Below are 23,750 nucleotides of genomic sequence, written 5' to 3'. Positions count from 1 at the left end.
ATCTCATTCTAATTAACATGATGAACAATATACAAAAAAGTTTATCAGTCACATTTATGGTTAGTATCCAATAATTTACTTTCAAATATAGGTAAGCAATCTAAATAGAACTTGAAATATAGATCTCCTTAATTTATACAATAGAGTACATAAAATATGTTAAGTAAATATATGGTAAAATACAAAAGTTTAAGTATATATCATCACAAAAGTATAATGATATACAGATGAAGAATGATTGTGAAAACTATTAGTTTTACATACAAAAACAATTAAGAACAGTCAGATAAATAAATACAAAACAGACTGACACTATGACTAATAGAGTACATTAGAGCTAATTAATTTTGGGGGAAAATATACCCTCTGTGTCAACAAATGGTCATAAAAATTTTAAGAAAACAGAATAATTGATATATAACTCTGATATCCATAGAAGTGTTTAGGGTATGAGCATTCACAAAACTTAGCAAAATCTTTTAAGTTATTTATTTCTTTTCAAGCCATGGTCTTTCAGGCCAAGTTTTATGCTTAAGGATATATCTTATCTTGTGACCATGAATTAAAAATTGTTTCAACTTAGACTCAATATTACATAAGGATAAAAAACTCCAAAATCACATGTCTATGAGAAATCAATTTCTACCTGACATTTTAAAAAATACTAAGGATTAGAAGAAAAAGAAATTAGATAAAAATGAAGTAACCCCCCAAAATCTTGCTCATTCATTGACCTCTGTTAAAAGTAACCAACTTCACGCTGCAAACATGAATAGGAGTGTCTACTATAGAGTAATGTGGTAGCAGATAGGACTAACGAATATTGTTGTTGTACCATGCAAGTATTTACATTTAAATATTAATAATTTCATTTTTATATAAAATTTCAGATTTCCTCTTATATCCCAGATGTAAATTTGTATGAGGTTAATATTTAGCTCCTGTCTGATATTAATTTTGATCATCCACTCATTTACTATCAACAACCTTATGAAACACTATAATCACTGTTTTATATAAGAAAATATACTCAGAGGGCAAGTATACTACTAATGCCTACATGAGAAATTTAAAACACCAAAATGCTTGTAAATCTCACTTATCAAATCTTGTACTTTAGAATGTTTCTTATTTGAATGTTTCTTGTATTTCATAGTTACTATGTCAGTAAAAGAGATACTAGCAGCAATTTCACTATTACACATTACACATTTTTGCCGATCTTTCAATTGGGAGTTAAGTGTGAAGCCAGAAATGAAGAATAAAAAAATTCAAGAATGCATACAAAATGTATGCTTCTTAAGAACAAGGAAGACAGAATTTTACAGATTTTAAATACAGGTACAATCAATTTCTCCTTTTTGCAATACTGGAAAATATACAGACATATGCAAACATAAATCATGTAATATGTCACGGGGGAAATATTTTATATTTTTCTTTTATAGAGAAAACAAAAAGCAATCACTTTATAGGAAATTAGAGAGGGAAGAACCTATTTTTAAACTGTTCAAATTTGTAAGATGTGAGTGATGAATGCACAAAGGATTTTAACAAATGGTAGGGAAGATATGTGGTTTGTCATTTGCCCATGTAAGCATATATTATGTAAATTATATACTTTAAAATAAATGTGTTCTATTCAGATAATTCTGCCAAACATATTATAAAAGTAATTCATAATGTTTGCCTGAAAGCCTGAATGAAAAATTTCACCTAGATTACGAAAAATTACTAAAAGCTAAATTAAAATTCTAACTTTTCACTCAAAATAAATTTTCAAATATCATCTTAATATTATTTCTTAGGTAACTAAAAATATACTAAAATTAATTTCTAGGATATTCTACTTACTCTCTTCTTCAAATAAAGATAGCCACTTCCACAAATACACACAAATGTTCAATTATCTAAAATAGGCCATTAACATGCCTGCATTTCTATTCTTAAGCCTACACAGTGACTTACCAATTCTTGGGGTAGTAGTGCTCTGTTCTGCAGGAGATGAAGTACTAAAAGCAGAAATTGGAATTTTCATCTGTATGGGACCTCGATTATTTGATGGACTATAGAGTCCTGATGGGCCTACTGTAGGTAAAGAAGTCCTTGTGGCTTGTACAATAGAGTGTGCTGTTGGAACAGCCTGTACAGCAAGCGTTGTCCCTAATGGTGCAGCACTGGCAGGAGAGTTCCTTTGAATACTGGGACTGGCCACGGAAGGAACATTGTTTGGTTTAGTGGGGTTTGGCAAGGCTGGCAAGGATACCGGATTTTTGGTAAGACCACTCACTGTAGGTGGGCTTTGTACAGAAATGAATTCAACGTTGCCAGATGGTTGATTAGTCACTAAAGTCCCTGGATGGCTCTGTAGGAGTTGAGGCTGGGAGGATACCGCAACAGGTACATGCAAAATCACTGGTAAAGGTTGTAAAGAGATTGTAGGTTGGGGATTTCCACTAGGCACCTGAGTAGTAGCAACTACTGTAGCTGTGTTGGGTGCAGGAAGAACTGATGTTGCTGTCAAAGAACCAGAAGTCACTGGAGTCTGCAATTTAGGTTGACTACTGACAACAGTTGGAGGAGTGACAAGACTGGTTGAAGAAACTACAAAAAGAAAAAAGAAGTATCAGTTTAAATGACTGTCTTCATTTATCAGCAAGCATAATTCAACAAGATAAAATTTAATGACTACATCTACTACAGTAGATATAGCCAAATCTTTCATAATAAAATTTCTTCCAGATTTAAGTTTTGGAAATTCCTGGAATTAAATTGATAGAAGTATTTTTGCACCTATGTTTGGCACATGGCTTATGATTATTATGGAAGACTGCTATCTCAGTGTCAAAACAGTATCTGAAAATTACTATCGTCACTTCAGATTAACTGTAAAAATGACTGAAAACTTGGTAAAACTGTACAAACATTTTTGAAACTACCCTAAAAACACAAATGCCTTAGGACACTGACAAAATATAAACTCAAACAGACAATCTAGCAAGAGTCATCACTATTAATGAATGAAGTAAGCTTGGATGTGGTATTTTATCACTTGAACCATGTGTGAAACCTCTGTGAATCAAGTTTTACTAAATTACCTGACAGGAGCTAGTATGGAGAAGCTGCTTCGACTGACACTCTAGTGACATTATATGATTTGGGTAAAGAGGGGGGATGAATTAAGAAATAAGGGAATTGATACCTAACACCAGAGAAACAAAAATGCTAGCCACTAGAAATTTTTTGTTTTGTTTTTTTGGGTTTTTTTTTTTTTTAGATTTTTTTTTTATTTATTTGTGAGAGACACGGGGGGGGGGGGTACAGAGAGAGAGAAAGAAAGAGAGAAAGAGAGAGAGAAAGAGAGAGAGAGGCAGAGACACAAGCAGAGGGAGAAGCAGGCTCCATGCTGGGAGCCTGACGTGGGACTCATCCCGGGTCTCCAGGTTCACGCCCTGGGCTGAAGGCATCGCTAAACCACTGAGCCACCCGGGCTGCCCTGGAAGTTTTATAGTAATTTTGGTTCCACTATTTGTTTATTCTCATTTGAACAGGTTTCAAATTGATGAACAAATTTCTTTCTTATTGTTCTGTCCTCTTTCCAAAATCATAGGCACACTAGAACAGCAATCTTCAGGGTTATCCAGGGGGACACCTGGGATTACTGTGACCCTTTCAGGGAGGTGGCAATGTCAAAATTATTTTATAAAAATAATAAGATATTACTTGATTTTTCTCAACGTGTAAATATTTGCACTGATGGTGAGTAAAACTTCTGATGCCTCAGTACAAAACTCAAGGTAGCTCACTACTACTCAAGGTAATACCGCTCACTACCTAAATAACTCTTCTAATTGTTTTAAGTTTGAAAAAGTTATTTTTAATTCAAATAGGTTATTTGTGTTACATGATACAGGTCTGTTATTTTTAAGTAAACATTTAAAAACTTGCTTTAATTTCTACTACAGTAAATATCAACATAAGCCACAAAAACAAAAGCTCTTTGGGATTCTTTATATTATTTTAAGATTACACAGGGATACAGAAATTAGAAAATTTGAGAAACACTAGAGATTTGAGTTTCTGTATTTTCATGTATATCTGTATTCCTGGCTTTTTGATAAAATTTTGTAATTATTTAATTTTAGATAAATACGCTCATTTCCTTAGATCATATCAATCTCAAAAAGATGTAAGAAAAGACAACCAAAACCTTCAATTACTAAGAAAATGTCATTTTTGTATTAAAAAATATTACCTGTATTCACAGGGGTTGAAAAGGATGGTGGTGCACTCTCACTTACATTCCTTTTGGACTCCAGCATCTGTCTCACTGTGCCTGCATTTCTACAACATATATACACACAAATAGTCATGAAAATGCCATTCAGGAGCATCTCAATTTATGAATACTGAAAGCAGTGGCTGATAGGGGAAAGGCTGGCAAGACTTGAGTATGGTGGCATGAAAGTGCCAATGAATACAAAGGTAAAGACAGCACATAGACTTCAGCATGCTGGGGTCTATGGAATTAAGGAAGAGTCTGTCTCTTATATTCTAATGTTCTCAACACTTATACTTTTTATGTACATCTGCAGACATTAGCTTTTATCACCCTTGATCAAAGCATTTCTCAATTACTATGAAAGAGTACTATTTAGTATAAGTGGTTAAAGAAATCTTCAACGACCAAAGAAAGCCTTATAATAAATTAGCAAAGCCAGTAACAACAAATGAACAATATAACAAAAAAGAAGAAAATCTAAATCCAGTATACTCCAAATACATATCTCTACAAAAATAAATAAGAATACATTCTAAAATTTTCCTATAATTATAAATTTGACAGACTGTTTACAATTCTCACCTGTACGGCACATTGTTATTATTGCTGTTGATGTCAACTACAGACTTTCCTGGTGACACCGGTGGGTTTGGTGGATTCTGGGGAAGAAAAATACCCAGGTAAAATAAAACCCAATACACCAGGAATCTTTAAGAATAAGATCTTAACTTGACTTCCTGTGATTTCCTAACATATATGAATGTTGAATTATTATGTTGTGCACCTGAAACCAATACAATATTAAAAAAAAAAACCTTATATGCTTTCTCAATATATTATCTGTTACTTCCAGAAAATATTACTAGATGAGACAAGAATTTGAATCTTGGCATTGCCACTTAAATTACTTAATCCACTGAAACAACTGCTTATTTTATGAAAGATTAATATAATAATTCCTATGCCTCGTTTTTTAAGATAAGCAAATAAAGAATGTGAAAATGCTTCACATGCTGTAAGGGTTCAGTAAATATTAATAATTTGAATCTAGGGATCCCTGGGTGGCGCAGTGGTTTGGCGCCTGCCTTTGGCCCAGGGCGCGATCCTGGAGACCCGGGATCGAGTCCCACGTCAGGCTCCCGGTGCATGGAGCCTGCTTCTCCCTCTGCCTGTGTCTCTGCCTCTCTCTCTCTCTCTCTCTGTGACTATCATAAATAAATAAAAATTAAAAAAAATAATAATAATTTGAATCTAAAGAATAACTAGACATAGTCATTCAATATCTAGTGAATGCCTCCTACATACTACACATTACTGACACCAAATTACCAAAAGAAACTCAACAAAGTACATATTTATTCTTACCCAGAAATAGTTGATTACCAATTAAGTGGTGCCTAGGGTCACAAATCAAATTTCTCAAATTAAAATAATTTTTACAACTATTACTTATAAAAACTACTTGCCACTATGTGTTATAACTTCATAAAAAGGTATCTCAATACTAAACTTAAGTATCAACTAATTTCAGCCTTTTCCTCCAAAACACAAGGAATATAGAAATGGAATTCTTATACACATTAATTACCATTACTTGGGCCTCCATCAGTAATTACACTATCATCATATATTTCTTAAATTAAGAAATATAAATAACTGTTCAAGACTTGATTAAGGGTAATAACATTAATAAATATTAAAACAAATGTGATAAGTGCTGATCATATCAGCAGATGCCACTAATTATTCTTTTCAATCAACAAATCCTGATGCTTTTTATAGGATAAAAGAATCATTTTAACCAGCAGCTATAGCATTATAGTTATATGTGTAGAGAAAATAAGAGATAAAATTACAATGAATTGCTCTACAGGTGCTTAAAATCTTCCTGTGGACAAAAATATATTAAGCAAATAGAAAAGCAAATTAAAGTTAACAGTGCAGTACCAATGGAAAAAGTTTTAAAAAAAAGTTTTTGAGGAAAATGCATCTTCAAATAGGTCTTTGAATAATCATTACATCCAAAATAGTTAAAATGAAGATAAAGAACATTTCAGAGAGAAAAATAGAAAAAGGAGTTAAAAAGCATAATAAATAAACTAAATACAACTGACTTAGGATACTGTATGGTCACTGGATGGAAGACCTTAAGTTCTACACTGTAGTGACATCAGCAGATGGCAAAATAGGAAGACCAACACCCTCTTTCCACATGGGATAGACCAAATTTCCTTTGTCAGAATTCAAGAAACTAGTCTAAGAGGTTATAGGACCTCCAAGAAATAGCAAGGCAAAGAAAAGGTGCATTGTAGTGTGCAGGAAAGTCTGTTTCATTTACCCATCATACCCCAAACCCCCCAGATACAGTGCAGCACGATCAAAATTCCTCACTGTGGCTTCTCCTTTAAAAAGGAGAGAAGAATGAAACTTTCATGCAATATTCTTGCTTTTCAGTAGACTGTCCAAGGCACTGGTTTCTGTTCTACCTGACTTGGAGGAAGAGGCATATGTTGAATGATTGGGGGCTACATGAGAAATAAAGTGAGCCTATTAGTTTGGTACAACATCAGAAAAATCACACCAGCACAAACAGACAGTAGAGAGATGTCCAAAATTATGCCTTAAAAACCAAAACTGTAATATAGAAGACCGAAGTCAGTGGAGAGCTTCTGAGTAGAAAGAGCCAGGACTCTTCAGATAAGAAATTATACATATATAATATCTTACATAATACAAAAGAGAGCTAAAGTAAGAAATTGTCACAAGAGACAAAAAGGACATTATATAACAGTAAAAGCATCAGTTGACCAAATACAATATTTATACACATTTGTGCACATAACATCAAAACCTCCAAATGATATATACATTGACAGAATTGAAAAGGAAACAGACAGCAACACAATAATAGTAGGAATCTTTAGTATATCATTCTATATAATGGGTAGATGATCCAGAGAAAGATTCAATAAGCAAATAGCAAAACTGAACCAATACCAAAGACCAAATGGACCAAACATTTGTAGAAATTTTCACCCAACAGTTGAAAAACAAATTTTTCTCAAGTGCACACACAACATTCTCTAGTACAGATCATATATTAGGTCATAAAATGACCTTACCAAATTTATAAAGATAAAAATCATATCAAATATCTTTTCTAACCACAATGGAACAAAAGAAAACTATAGCAGAATGAAAAATGGAAAAGTCACAAATATGTAGAAATTAAAATACACTTAAAAATCTAATGAATTAAAGAAGAAATCATAAGAAGTATTAGAAAATATCTTAAGACAAAAATACAACATACCAAATTTATGGAACAATTTATGCAGCAAATATACTAAGAGGAAAACTGATAGTGGTAAACGTTTCCACCAAAAAGGAAGAAAGATCTCAAATCAACAACTAACTTAACACTTCAAAAAACTAGAAAAAGAAAAACAAACTAAACTCAGGAGAAGGAAGGAAATGATAAAGCTTATAGCAGAAATAAAACAGAGAACACAAAGTCAATAGGAAAAAAAAAATCAACTAAGAGTTGGCATTTTAAAGTATCAACAAATTGGCAAAACTTTACCTACATTACCTCTGAAAAAAAGAAAGAAGACATAAATAAACAAAATCATAAATGAAAGACAAGGCAACAACTGATCCACAGAATAAAAAAGGATCACAAAAAACTACGATGAACAATTATACGGCAACAAATTGGGTAACCTAGAAGAAACTGGCAGCTTTCTGGAAATACACAACCAAGACTCAATCAAAAAGAAATTAAAATTTTGAACAAGATCTATACAAGTAGTGAGACTGAATCAGTAATCAAAAACATTCTAATAATTTTATACCAAGGACCAGATGACTTCAGTGCAGAATTCTACCAGACACTTAAAGAATTAACAGCAGTCTTCCAAAGAACTGATGAGAAAACTTCCAAACCCATTTTATGAAGCCAGTATAGCCAGATAACCAAAACCAGACACCACAATAAAAAAAAAAAAAAAAAAACTATAGCTTAATATCCCTGATGAACATAGATGTAAAAATCCTCAACAAAATACTAGCAAACCAAATTCACCAGCGTATTAACATGACCAGGTTAAGATTTATCACTGAAATGCAAGGAGAAATTGACATGAAAAATCAATGTATAAATCAATCAACTGAACACCACATTAACAAAATGAAGGGGAAAAAACTACATGATCTTCTCAACTGTTGTAGAAAAAGCATTTCATATAATTCAACACCCTTTCATCATAAAATAAAAACATTCAAGAAATTAGGAATGGAAGGAGACTACTCCAATATCAAAAGACTGTATGTCAAAAGTCCATAGCTAACATCATACTCAACAGTGAATCAATTAAAGCTCTCCCTCCTAAGATCAAGAACAAGGGCAGGTTGCCCATGCTCACCAACTTCTATTCAACATGATATTGGAAAGATCTCACCAGAGCAGTTAAACAAGAAAAAAATATAAAAGGCAACCATACTAGAAAGGAAGAAGTAAAGTTTTCTCTGCTTCAGATTACATGATCTTATAGCAGAAAACACTAACGAATCCATTAAATAAAGTTCAAATGAATTCAGTAATGGTGCAGGATAATAATAGGAATAATAATAGTAATAAATATTAAACTATGTGCTATATAATTATTATAATTACATAATAACTACTACTGTTAATTTACATAATTAAGTTATAAACAATTATAGTAGAGCAAAAAATCTATTTCTTTATATTAACAATGAAAAATCTGAGAAAGAAATTAAGAAAATAACATATCATGAAAGAGAATAAAGTATTTAGTAGTAAACTTAACCAAGAAAGCAAAAGACCTTTAAAATGAAAACTACAAACACTGTGTAATGAAATAAAAGATACAAATAAATGGAGATATCCCATGTTCATGGACTTGACACTTAATATTGTTCAAATGTCCATACTATCCAAAGTGATTAAAAGTTTCCATGTAATCTCTATCAAAATTCAACATTTTTTGCAGAAATAGAAAAAAAGCATTCTAAAATCCGTATGGAATCTCCAGGGATTTGAATTGCCAAAACAATCCTGGAACAGAACAAAGTTGGAGGCTTCATACTTCCTGATTTCAAAACATGTTACAAAGCTACAGTAATCAAAACACAGTGGTGCTGGCATAAAGACAGGCACACCAGAACAAAATAAATATCCCAGGAATAAACTCTCACTTACATGGTCAACTGGTCTTCAACAAGGATGTCAAGGTTACACAATGAGGAAAAGACAGTCTTTCAACTAAAGGTATGAAAACTAGACATCCAAACACAAGAGAATGAAGCTGGATCATTATACCATATACAAAAATTAATTCAAAGTAAATCAAAAGCCTAAATATACAACCAAAACTAAAAATTCCAAGAAAATATAGGGGAAAAGTTTCATGATGTTGAATTTTGCAATGATTTCTTGGATATGACATCAAAAGCACAGGCTATTAAAGCAAAACAAAGGAAGTTACAACAAACTTAGAACCTTCTACACATCAAAGGAAACAATGAACAGAATGAAAAGGAAACCAATGAACAGGAGAAATTAATTGCAAATCATGTATCTGGTAAGAGGTTAATATCCATCCAGAATATATAAAGAAGTCCTACAACTTAACAATTAAAAACAAGTAACCTGATTTAAAAATGGGCAAAGGACCAGGGCACCTGGATGGCTCAGCAGCTGAGCATCTGCCTTTGGCTCAGGTTGTGATCCTGGGGTCCTGGTATCCAGTCCCACATCAGGCTTCCTGAGTCCCACATGAGGCTCCCCGTAGGGAGCCTGCTTCTCCCTCTGCCTATGTCTCTGCCTCTGTGTCTCGCATTAATAAATAAATAAAATCTTTTTTTAAAAAGGTGGGGCCAAAGGACCTAAACAGACACTTGACCAAAGATATGCAAAATGCCCAACAAGCATCTGAAAAGATGCTCAACATCACTAATCATTAGAGAAATTCAAATCAAAACTCAAATGAAATGCCACTTCACATCCATTAGCAGGGCCACTATTACAAAACAGAAAATAACTGTCAGCAACAATGTGGAGAAATTGGAACCCTGTGCCTTGTTAGTAAGAATGTAAAATGGTGTGACCTCTTTGGAAAACAGTATGGAAGCTGCTCAAAAAACTAAAACCAGAATTACCACATGATCCAGCAATTTCACTTTTGGGTAGATTTTCAAAAGATTTGAAACTAGGATCTCAAAGAGTTACCTGCACACAAATGTTCACGGTAGCATTATTCACAAAAACCAAGAGATGAGAGCAGCCCAAATATCCATCATTAAATGCATGAATAAAGAAAACGTGGTATCTATTATATACATAAAGTGGAGTATTATTCAGCCTTTAAAAAGGAAATCTTGGGGATCCCTGGGTGGCGCAGCGGTTTGGCGCCTGCATTTGGCCCGGGGCGCAATCCTGGAGACCCGGGATTGAATCCCACATCGGGCTCCCGGTGCATGGAGCCTGCTTCTCCCTCTGCCTGTGTCTCTGCCTCTCTCTCTCTCTCTGTGACTATCATAAATAAATAAATAAAAATTAAAAAAAAATAAAAATAAAAATAAAAAGGAAATCTTATTACATGCTATTATACAGATGAAACACTCACCAAAAAAACAAACCAAAAAACAAATAAACCCCAAATACTATATGATTTCACTTATGAGACATCTAGAGTAGTCAAATCATGGAAATAAAAAGTATCAAGTGCTGAGGGGAAAGGAAATGGGAGATGTTCTATAGTATGGAGTTTCAATTTTGCAAGATGAAAAATATCTAAAGATCTTTACACAATGTTAATATAGTTAATACTTCTGAACTGTGAAGTTAAAAATGATACATTTTAGGTTATGTGTTTATAGCACAATTAAAACAATTTCTAAAATTCAGTAAAAAATTAAAATATAGAATTTAGATTTAATCTAAAAATTTAATCAATTACATCATTGATTTTTCATAAAAGATGAGAATATCTCTACTTTTTTTTAAAGATTTTATTTATTTATTTATTTATTTATTTATTATTATTTATTCATTCATGAAAGACACATGAAAGAGGGTGGGGGGCAGAGACACGGCAGAGGGAGAAACAGGCTCCTCGCAGGGAGCCGAACGCGGAACTTGATCCCAGGACCCCAGGACCATGCCCCAGGCCAAACGCAGGTGCCAAACTGTTGAGCCACCCAGGGATCCCTTTACATTTCTTTTATAGTAAGAACTAGAAAGCATATAAGTTAGAGATATCAGTCATAAGACAGTAACAGATTAGATTATAAATGTGGACTTAATAGCAAACTGCGTTGAGGATTTTCTGCTCTTTTAAAAATTAAAATAGAATATATTTCAATACAAACCTGCACGGTGGGGTTTGTTTTTAACTGGTTAATAAGACAGGACCAAAGAGCAAATCTAAATAGAAGAAAAGCACTTAAAGTACTGTTTCTTTACTTATTTTAATATGGGAGAGAACTAAAGTTTTAAATTTTCATTCTTATCTCTGTTTATAAAACCTAGCATGACGCAAATGTAAAATTATAATGGATACCATAATTAAAGAGAATTAGGACAGGAAAGAACAAATTCTTGAGATTTCTAGAAATGTCTCTCACAAAAAGAAAATATTAACAAGAATGAGTAGATAGATTTGGGCATGTAAAACTGGCCTTACTCAAAAGCTAATTAAGAAAGGAAAAGAATTTGAAAGACTGAAGACCACCTCAATACTTTTCTTCAAGCATCACACACCCTAATTATTCAAATTAATATTTCTAATCTTTAGGAATTATACAGTACTTGTTGTTTCCATAATACTTAGAGCTCTCCATGACAAACCTTTCAGGGACTGTAATATGGAACAGTTGTAGATCTTGACTGTGGTAAAGATTACATAAACCTATATATATATGATAAAATTGCACAGAATTATGCATGCATGTGTGTGCGCGCGCACACACACACACATCATGAATCCATGTAAAAACTGGTGAGAAATGATAAGGTCCATAGACTACTTAATAGAATTGTTATCAATATTTTGGTTTTGATATTATACTGCAGTTATGTAAGATTTCACTACTGGGGGAAGTTAGGTGAAAAGTTCACAGGAGTGTACTGTTGCAACTTTCTGTACATCTATAATTATTTCAAAATAACTTTAAAGTTAAGTAAAGAAGATGTCAAAATGAATGAAGACAGAAAAATCCTACAGTAATAATGATTACTACTGAAATAATTGTTATTGGCAATTAGTAAGTGCCAGGCAATGGAGCTCTTAACATAAAGAAATGTAATTTGCCCAAAGAGAAAAAAAAGTCCAGAGGAAAAGAAAGAAATTAAACTAAAAACTATAATGCAATACATTAGCAATATATTAAAGATACGTATTACAGAATAACTGAGGAAATAACCAAAAGCTAAAGGTAGACTATATATTGGAGTTTATGTTATGCCATGATGTTTGGACCTAACTGTATGGAGGAAGAAAGAAGAGAAGAGGCTACTCCAGGTAATGGAACACTAACATACTTCGGAGGAAATAAGAGACTAGACTAGGACGCTAGCAAGAATGTAAAAAGAAAAAAATATGGTAAGACGGATCCCAAAAAGATAATTTTAAAAATGAAATGAAAATTTAACTTCTAGAATGCCAAAAATAGATTAATATAAGTGTTGATATATGAAAACAGTAACTCAGGATTAGAAAAGAGTTAAAGTGCTAGAGCTATAGCTCCAGAAAGAACATACAGGAAGTGCACAGTATGAAAGCAAATTTCAGACCTATAATAAAGACTTTCCTAAGACTTTCACCATTTCCTAAGATTACCACTTAGAGCTAATTATTAATTAGGCAAAAATAGAAATTCTTACTTCTTGTCTTTTCTTAAGATCTTCTTTGGCTGCTCCAAAGCGTTTGGTTAACCTGGCTATCTTGGCCTAAAAAGAAAAAGCAAAAATGAAATAGAAATCAAGTAATATCATGGTACTAAAAAGGAACTCATGCATATATTACAAGAAACCCACAAAAAGCCTTATTTCAGCCAACTACGCAAACTAGGGATTTCCTTGCTTTACATACCAAGGAACTTCTTAGGAAATAGTCACCTGAGAAAAAAAGTTAATCATCAAAAAAAAGTTAATCATCAACTCAAAAAAAGCTAACGAATAAATGGACACATATATCCATTACTCAAAACTGTTTCTTGAATTCAGCAGCTACAGATCTACTTATTGCAGGGAGGGGGCAGGGGTTCAAAAAGTTATTTTCAGTTAAAACTATTTAAAATAGCATTTTATAAATCATAACCAATGAAATATTGTATCCCAGGGTATGCTAACAGCTTTCCCACTTCCATTAAAAAAAAAAAAAAAAAAAAAGTCCACCCAAAATTTTGAGTATTCTGAATCTGTACAATAATTTAAGAGGAATCTAGTCTTCCTATCTGGGAACATAGTACATTACTATCAACTCAAATTTTCTTTTTCTGTCTTATGGTGTTGAAATTTTCTTTTTGGTTTATTCTTAACTACTTATTCATTTTAAATATCTACCATATATGAAACCTTTTTCTCAAATGTTCTCATTGTTCTTTGCTGATGTATAGAAAACCTACTGTAACGTTTTTCTTCAATCAGGTAGTTTCTAAATCTTTTTCATCAGTTTGCCAAGATAATTCTATTGCATTCCCATCATTACTCTTAATTTCTTTATCCTGTCATTATTTTATTGTGCAGACTGCCAACAAAACTCTAAATAGCAGCATAGATAACAGACGTCTTTGCCCTGGTCTCAATTTCAATGTAAATACTTCTACAACTACTAAATATGATTTGAGTTATAATTTGAACAGAGTTCCATATAACTTCGGCTTTCTACTTCCTTACTAAATAAAATGGACTTCATTGGTATAAAGTTATAAATAATAAAGTTCTCTTAAAGAATCTCCTCTGGACCGTTGTCTCCTTTTTGAATCCTTATGTAGTTTATTTGTGCTAATTATTTATATTTCAAAAATTAATCTACTTTTAAATCTTCATGAAAAAATAAAGTTTTATCCTCATTGCTCAACATTCAAAAAGGGCTGGGCTTTTTGCTATTTAACTCTTTCTTCCTTGCGGGGGCTTAGTTTATAATTGTTTTTTCCTAGTACTGGAGATGAACATATAATATTCTTCTAATTTCCTATTTAGTAGTAATGAATTTAAAATTGTAAATTTCCATTAATTAATTAATTAATTAATTTGTAAATTTCCCTTTGAATATTGCTGTGGCTTTAACTTACAGTTTTGATATGCAGTACTTTAATTACACTTTTTATCTAAAAAGTGGAGAATTTCCATTTTTACTTCCTGTCTCAAATTACCCAGAAATATGTTTTAGGGGAGCTACGGTCTCAGAGGGGTAGAAAAGCTAAATATTTGTTGATAACTTCGATTTTTATTACACATTTGCAACTGACTCCACAGCAAATGACAACTTTCTGCATTTTAAGACTTTCTTAGAAGTTACTATAATTCTCATCTTGACAATGCATCAGAAATATACAATCTAAAAATTATACAACCTTTTACTTAAAAAATAATTAAAATCATGGAAATAACTGTTGAGATTTACTTAACGATTTAACATCTCTGAAAAAGTAAAAATTCACAAAACTTTTTCATGATTCAGGAAGCAACCAATCCAATCCCTACAGTAATATGTAAGATATTCCAATGCTGAAAATTATTTTCAGCTCTTGTAAAATGTTTAGCACACATAAAAGAAGCCAATAATTTAAAATAGGCCTTAATAAAAGGATATGGATAAAAGTCATATCACAATTATTAAAACCTTAAAATTGATTTTCAATAATTCCAAACTAGCCCATTTTGAAAAAGACTAACTATGAAAATCAATAAAAATCTACTTTCCTGTATCTAGAGAAATTTATACTTTAAAAATTTTATCAGGAAAGAGAACTTCTGAACTTTCCTCTAAATTCTACCTAACACAATTCTACTCTCACCAAATTTTTCAATATATAGTAAATTTTTACAGTATTGCAAAAGGATCATGAGTCTCTTAAAAATGTATTCTTTTAATAAATGCTGTCTTTAAAAAAAAGGACACTAATACTAAAATTAGTAATTATATTATTCCTGACAGCAAAATATCTAAACCCAATTTGTTTATTTTCAAATGTGTTTTAATTCTGAATTTTATAAAACTCATACTAGATTTTGCCAAAGTCAGTCAAATATAATAAATGAATATATATGCAAATCAGGAAGATGTACTCATCAACTGCTGTGGAATGATACAGAACATATATAAAGTTGGATTTTCAAAACGTTTGTTGTCAAGTGTAACCAAGAAACAGTAAATAATTAAGCAAACTATATATTTACTTGGTGGAGTATGTGATATATAAGCTTTAGACACTGGAGAACTCAGAAGCAATAATAATAAAAATACTGGAACAGAGCGGCATCACCAAAAATGACTGAGTACCTCAGGGTTCAGTCCCTTCCTAAAAGCAACTAACGAGTTGACAAACATTGTTAGAATCAATTTTTGCACAACTCTAGAATCTACTCAAAATCTCAGAACAGTGGAGCACCTGCGTGGCTCAGTTGCTTAATTTCAGCTCAGGTCTTGATCTCAAGGTCATGAGTTAAAGCCCCATGATGGGCTCTACACTGGGCATGGAAGTGGGATCTACTTCAAAACACTCAGAATAGCCAAGGAAAGACTTGGGGGAAAATAAAGCTGCTACTTTGCAGTAAGAGAACAGTGTTGTCTTTTAGATTGTGGATTCATTATTCCCCACACCCAGAGCAGTAGCAGTTGTGAAGATAAGAGAATGCCTGCTTCAGGCTCTAGTGCCACAGGAAGCATATGGACCTTATTTTCACTGGCAACTCCCTTAAGGACCAAGCACAAAGGACAGCCTTTGTTTCACCCAATTGGAATAATTCTAAAGGCTGGAGCAGCATCTCAGACAGCTCTTCCTAAAAAGATTTAAAGGCAAAGGTATTGGCAGAGCAGCCTGGGGCAAAGGACAACAATTTGGATAAGCAATAGATAGAAAAGCCTGAGGAAAAAGGTTGGTAAAGGTGACACATGGCATAAAACTACTCTAAAAGCTCTTAAATCGGGATCCCTGGGTGGCGCAGCGGTTTCACGCCTGCCTTTGGCCCAGGGCGCGATCCTGGAGACCCGGGATCGAATCCCACGTCGGGCTCCCGGTGCATGGAGCCTGCTTCTCCCTCTGCCTGTGTCTCTGCCTCTCTCCCTCTCTATCATAAACAAACAAACAAATAAATAAATAAATAAATAAATAAATAAATAAATAAATAAAAGCTCTTAAATCAAGAAGACTATGCAAATGCCTAGGAAAGAAAAGCCTAAAATAGCCTGAAAAGACCCTAAACTTTCACTTACAGAAGCAGGAAGTGAGGATAAGGCAAGTTGAATAGGGTAAATTGTACTGAAGGAGTAAATCTGCAAAGATTGGGAAAGCATTCTTTTTCTTCTTTCTTTTTTCTTTATTCTACTCCAAGCATTTAAGGTAACTGTCAAAACATCACCTGAACACTCAGCTAATGAAATACAAACTTCAGTGTCCACATAAAACAAAGAATCTATACTTACCAAAAATAGTCTAGAAAAGTCATCAAAACAACAAACAACAAACTCTGGGTAATGGGGGAAAAAACCTGATTCCCAGAACTGCCACATCACAATAATTCAAAATATGCAATTTTCAACAACAAAAAATTAGGAGGCATACAAAGAAACAAGAAATAAGAAAGTATTGGCCATTGGCAGAAAAAATAATGAAAAGAAAGACAGTTCAGGTATTAGACTCACTAGACAAAGTCTTTAAATGAATTGAAGATCTGTTCAAAGAGCTAAACTTAAAACACACACACACACACACGAAAACCAGGAAAACAATGTCTCACCAAACAGAGTATCAAAGAGCCAGAAAGAAAACATACAGAATTCTAGAGCAGAAAGTATAATAAGTGAAATAAAAAATTCAGCAGTAGGGTGCCTGGGTGGCTCAGTCAGTTAAAATGTCTGACCTCTTGGGCACCCCTGGTGGCGCAGCAGTTTAGCACCGCCTGCAGCTGGGTGTGATCCTGGAGACCTGGGATCGAGACCCACGTCGGACTTCCTGTATGGAGCCTGCTTCTCCCTCTGCCTGTGTCTCTGCCCTTATCTCCATCTCTATGAATAAATAAAATCTTTAAAAAAAAAAAATCCGACTCTTGATTTTGGCTCAGGTCATAATCTGAGGATAGTGAAATCCAGCCCTGCATCAGGCTCCGTGCTGGGTGTGGAGCCTGCTTGAGATTCTCTCTGCTTCTCCCTCTGACCCTCCCCTTGTATACATGGTCTCTCTCTCTCTATCTATCTATCTATCTATATATATATATACACACGCGCGCGCACACACACACACACACACATATATCTTTTGTTTGTTATATATATATAATATATATATAATATACATACAGATATATATACATACAGATATATATATATATCAAAAAACAAACAAACAATCCAGCAGTGAGAGTTAACAGCAAATATGAGCAGGACCGAGCTGTAGAGAAAAAAGAGTTTTGTATACTTAGTGAAAATAAGTAGGTATTAATTTAGGAAGTTAAGTGCAGGTCAGCTTGGGTGGCTCAGCGGTTTAGTGCCGCCTTCAGCCCAGGGCCTGATCCTAGAGACCCAGGACTGAGTCCCATGTCGGGCTCCCTGCAAGGAGCCTGCTTCTCCCTCTGCCTGTGTCTCTGCCTCCCTCTCCCTCTCCCTCTCTCTCTCTCTCTCTGTGCCTCTCATGAATAAATAAAAATAAAATCTTTAAAAAAAAAAAAAAAAGGAAGTGCAATCTCCAGAGTAATCACTAAGGAAAAAATTAAGTAAATACACAAAAAGAAAACATGTAAGGAAACAAAATGGTACACTAGAGGAAAAAAATATATATCAATGACAAAAGATGGCAGTAATGAGGAATTAAAAAACAAAAAGAGGGATCTCTGGGTGGCGCAGCGGTTTAGCGCCTGCCTTTGGCCCAGGGCGCGATCCTGGAGACCCGGGATCGAATCCCACGTCGGGCTCCCAGTGCATGGAGCCTGCTTCTCCCTCTGCCTATGTCTCTGCCTCTCTCTCTCTCTCTGTGACTATCATAAATAAATAAAAGTTAAAAAAAAAAAAAAAAGATTAAAAAAAAAAAAGACTAGAAGAAAAAACAGAAGTCTTTCCTTATCAATAGCTACTTTGAATAAAAGTAAATAGATGAAACCTTCCAATCCAAAGCCAGACTTCAGCAGGAGTGGATAATAAACCATGATCCAACTATATGCTGTCTATAGGCTTCATCAAAATTTAAAACTTTTATGCATTAAGGTACATTACGTTATCAATAAAGTGAAAAGAAAACTTATAGAATAGGAGAACATATTTATAAATCATATATCTTAAGTGTTCAATACCTGAAATATGTAAAGAATTCTTATAACTCAACAACAAAGAGGCAAAAAACCCAAATTAAAAATGGGTAAAGGAATGTTTATAGCAGCAATGTTCACAAGAGCCAAACTGTGGAAGGAGCCTCGGTGTCCATCGACAGATGAATGGATAAAGAAGATGTGGTGCATATATACAATGGAATATACTCAGCCATTAGAAACAACAAATACCCACCATTTACTTCAATGTGGATGAAACTGGAGGGTATTATAAGTCAGTTGGAGAAGGACAAACACTATATGATCTCATACATTTGGGGAATATAAAAAATAGTGAAAGGAAATAAAAGGGAAAGGAGAGAAAATGAGTGGGAAATATCAGTGAGGGTCACAGAACATGAGAAACACCTAACTCTGGGAAACGAACAAGTGGTAGTGGAAAGGGAGGTGGGCGGGGGGTTGGGGTAACTGGGTGATGGGCACTGAGGGGGGCACTTGATGGAATGAGCACTGGGTGTTATGCTAGATGTTGGCAAATCAAACTCCAATAAAAAATATATATACAAAATAAATAAATAAGAGCATTAGAAAAAAATGGGCAAAGGACAAATAAATATTTCTCTAAAGAAGATACACAAATGTTCTACAGACACATGAAAAGATGTTCAACATTAATAATCATTAGGAAAATCCAATCCAAAACCACAATGAAATACCACCTTCACACTCAGTCAAATACTATAATAAAAACAGTAACAAAGAGAAAACAACAAGTGTTAGCAAGGAACCCTGACACATTGCTATTGGAAATGTAAAATGATGTAGCTACTCCAGAAGATAGCTGATTAGTTAGTTCTTGAAAAAGTGAAACAAATTACCACATGACCCACAAAGCCACCCACATCTACGTATATGCCTGAAAGATTTGAAAACTGGTCTTCAAAAATTACTTGTACACAAATGATCATAGCAGGGCTATTCACATTAAAAGTTAGAAACAATTCAAATGCCCATCAATAAAGAATGCATTAAAAATTGGGTATTAGTAGCTGAGTTTTGGAGGAGTCAAAAGTTATACATGGACAGGGCATGTGGGTGGCTCAGCAGGTTAAACATTCAACTCTTGATTTCAGCTCAGGTCATGATCTCAAGGTTGTGAGATGATCTCCTGAGCATGGAGCCTGCTTAAGATTCTCTCTAGCTCCCCGCTACTGCATCTCTCCTACTTCTCTTTTAAAAAACCAAAAAGAGAGAAAGAGTTACAAATAGGCTTTCAACTATACCAGGGGAGGGGATCAGCACCACAATCCCTGTATTATTTGAGTCAACTATTTATATAATACATACCCATAATATTACACAGCTATATATATTTTAGTTCTTCCTTAGTGATTACTCTGGAGATTACACTTAACATCTTGAATACCTACTTATTTTCAATAGCACACAAATATTTTCAATAGCATACAGATATAATTAAATATTACTTAACCATAAAAAGGAATGCAGTACTGATACATGCTACATTGTATATGAACCTTGAAAACATTATGCTAAGAGAAAGAGGCCAGACACAAAAAGTCACATATTGTAGGACTCTGTTCATAAGAAATGTGTAGAACAGGTAAATCAGCAGAGACAGAAAGTCAATTAGTGGTTGCCAAGGACTAGGGGAAAGAAAAACAGGGAGTAACATAAGGTTTTCTTTTGGCTTGATGAAAATGTTTTATACTAGATAGAGATGACAATCACACAACAACGTGAATGAACTGAATGCCACTGAATTGTAAACTCAAATGGTTATTTTGTTATCGGAATTTTACTTCCATAAAATACTAAATATTTAGAACAACACAAAAAGAGAGGACTAAATTGAGCTCAGTAAAATTTAAGTAAATGGCACAGTAAGGGCAGATCCTTATAGCTAAGTAATGGGAGAAACAATATGAAACTGAAAGCCTAAAATAAAAATACTATGAACATTGATATTCTGTAGAGTAGTGTAGCAACTGGTAGGTATTAGGAAAAGTGGATCCAAAAAAGGAGATCCAAAAAAATTAAAAATACAAAAATAAATAACATTTGAGGAATCTGGACTGTATGGAGAAGAATGAAACAGTGTTTTAAAAGGTGAACACAATGGTTGGGAAGGACCAGCAAGGCCTGGAGAACCAGAGTAATCATGCAAAAGGCTGTTGCTATAATCAAGGAATTGGAAAAAGGAAATATATTTACAGTACTATACTTAATCTTTACAGAAAAAATCCACACGTAAGTGGACCTGGGCCTTGTGAAAAGTGAAAGCAAGCAAAAGATAGACTTTAGTAAGAAATTTAAAAAGTTAATTTGGCATCCCACTGTATATGTAAAATGATCGAGAGAAATCAATTTCCAAGAACTCAAAAATTATCAATGAGAAGAAAAATGGGAAGATATTCCTTGAAGATTGTTCTAAGAATTCAAGAGTTACAAGTAAGAGGAACAATGGCATGGGGATTTATTTGTGGAGAAAAGACTGGTTTAGGATTTAAAGGATTCAGATTCTGCCATGGCAGAAAAAGGGTTAATATAAAAATAATCACTTACAATAAATATGTTTGCTACTTATGCTAAAAAATATCAGCCTTTCTTCAGTGACAAAGGCTCTCTTATGGGTTGAATCAGATATCTGAAAAGTTCATATATTGAAGTTTGAATCCCAAGTATCTCAAAATATTACTCAATTTGGAAGAGGGGTCTTTACAAAGATAATTAGTAAAGATGAGGTTATACTGGAGTAGAGTGGGCCCAATACAATATAATTCATATCCTCGTATAAAGGGAAAATTTAGGCACAAACACAAGTACAGTGCCATACGAAGACAACCAGTCATGAGGGTGATGCTTCTATAAGGCAAGGAATGCCCAAAACCATCAGTAAACCATCGGAAGCTAGGAGACACACGGAAGAGATTCTTTCTTACAACCTTCAAATAGAACCAATCCTTCTAACACCTTGATCTTAGACTTTTAGCCTCCAGAACTATGAGACAGTACTTCTCTGTTGTTTAAGCAGCCAGTTTATGGTACTGTTTTTATGGCAGTCCCAGCAAACTAGTGGTGACTCCTTTTACTTCTAATATTTAGCAGTTAAATGTAATTTATTATTAACTTTGAAAATGTACCTCCAAAAATAAGTTATAAAAATAATGACACATGGGTATACAATTCAAATCAGTATACAAACCTGTAGTTCAGTAATAACTGTTTTATGCCTCTTGTTACATTCAATCTTTTCAACTCGTGTTTTTAATTCCGCCAAAGTCTTATCAAATACAGCACACTGTAGCGCACACAATTTTTCTTCCAGCAACCACTGTACAACCTAAAGAGAAATATTTTTCTTTTTTACAGCAAGGAAGACATTTTAGCAAGCAGTAAAGAGTAAACATTCTTAAGGACTAATAAGACAGTACTAATGTATTGATTAGCTTAATGTGAAAACATGCCAGCATTCAGAACACAATGTTATCTGCTGAAAGCCTCTACTTCTACATATATATCTACTATGATAGAATTACATAAAAACAAAATTTCCAGGGACCTGGGTGGCTCAGTATCAGTTAAGCGTCTGCCTTACAGCAAGATCCTGATCCCAGGGTCCTAGGATCAAGCCCCCATCAGGTTCCCTGATCAGCAGGAAGCCTGCTTCTTCCTTGCCCTCTGCCTGCTGCTCCCCCTGCTTATACTCTCTCACTCTCTGTCAAATAAATAAATAAAATCTTTTTATTTCCAGAGGGTGAGATTATAATTTCCAGAAGGTGAAATTTTATAAATAATTTTAAATTGAAGTTTTAATATTTATTTCTAACACCTTCTACTGTGATTCAAAGGAGGTCAGTTAAAGGACCAGTTTTTAAAATTTCTAATCTGTTGCAGATATTTTGGTGAGACACTAAGAATATCACTGCACTATGAAATTTCTATAAAATATTTTTAAATACCTTACAATTTACATTATCTTATGGATCTATAACAAATAAATAAAATTAAAATCTTTTTAAAAAGGACTAAATAAGCACTGTTACTTCCACATGACAAACTTTAAAAGCAAACTTTTAAAGAAAAACAGCACCTTTTTATTGCCTCACAAATTAATTGCCTTTCTCTCATGTGAGTATACTGTATGTTAGTGGAAGAAAGACACTGGTCTAAAACCTGTTATTTATAATTTTATCATTAAATCTGTAAGACTGTAAAAAATTAATTTCACTCAACTTTCATATTCCTCTTAAAGAGCATTTGTCATAAACACCTGTTAACACATTCTGGAAAAAAAATATATATGTATATATATTTTTTTAAATTTCTATCTAACTCTAGTCTAATAGATATAGGCAGATGTTTTCAAAGTCTGTATTTTAAATTCTTCCTTTCCCTAGTCATTCTAAAGCCCTGTCTCTACTTTTTTTTAACAGTGAGCCTAAAGAACATAACAAAGATTTACAAAGTAGGATCTTACAACCATGAAATCAGCTTATAATAAAGATTAAGTAAAAAAGATTATGAAGAAGGTTAAAATATAAGACTCTAATATTTCCACTAAAGTTCCATATAGGGGATCCCTGGGTGGCTCAGCGGTTTAGCGCCTGCCTTCGGCCCGGGGCGTGATCCTGGAGACCTGGGATCAAGTCCCATGTCAGGCTCTCTGCATGAAGCCTGCTTCTCCCTCTGCCTGTGTCTCTGCCTCTCTCTGTCTCTGTGTGTCTCTCACGAATAAATAAATAAAATCTTTTTAAAAAATAAAGGTCAATATAAAAGAAAAAAATATGAACTCTTTAAGAATCAGAAAGTTTTTAAAATTAAATTAAGAATAATAAGATCAACCACTTTCTTCAAGTTCTATGAAAAACCTAAATATGTCAGTAAAATACAGAATAATGTCAAAAACCTAAAAGAATAAAAACAGTCATGCTTTTT

At 33.6% G+C, this 23,750-nt stretch overlaps 1 protein-coding gene across 5 annotated transcripts in view; it reads right to left on the bottom strand.

Annotated features, from left to right (window-relative positions):
* LOC121479955 (activating transcription factor 7 interacting protein) overlaps window positions 1-23,750 on the bottom strand; it is a 110,060-nt gene that overhangs the window by 21,224 nt on the left and 65,086 nt on the right. For all 5 annotated transcript variants that reach the window (XM_041736107.1, XM_041736106.1, XM_041736104.1 and 2 more), the window contains 5 exons: window positions 22,018-22,155; window positions 13,191-13,256; window positions 4,865-4,941; window positions 4,256-4,344; window positions 1,969-2,604 (listed from right to left, as the gene is read on the bottom strand). In XM_041736107.1, coding sequence (XP_041592041.1) covers window positions 1,969-2,604; window positions 4,256-4,344; window positions 4,865-4,941; window positions 13,191-13,256; window positions 22,018-22,155 — 1,006 coding nt within the window. The remainder of the gene's footprint in view (window positions 1-1,968; window positions 2,605-4,255; window positions 4,345-4,864; window positions 4,942-13,190; window positions 13,257-22,017; window positions 22,156-23,750) is intronic.

The sequence above is a fragment of the Vulpes lagopus genome, chromosome 21, assembly GCF_018345385.1.
Source record: "Vulpes lagopus strain Blue_001 chromosome 21, ASM1834538v1, whole genome shotgun sequence".
Taxonomy (NCBI): domain Eukaryota; kingdom Metazoa; phylum Chordata; class Mammalia; order Carnivora; family Canidae; genus Vulpes; species Vulpes lagopus.
Note: the sequence above shows the minus strand (reverse complement) of the source record. Positions and strands in the feature narration are given on the sequence as shown.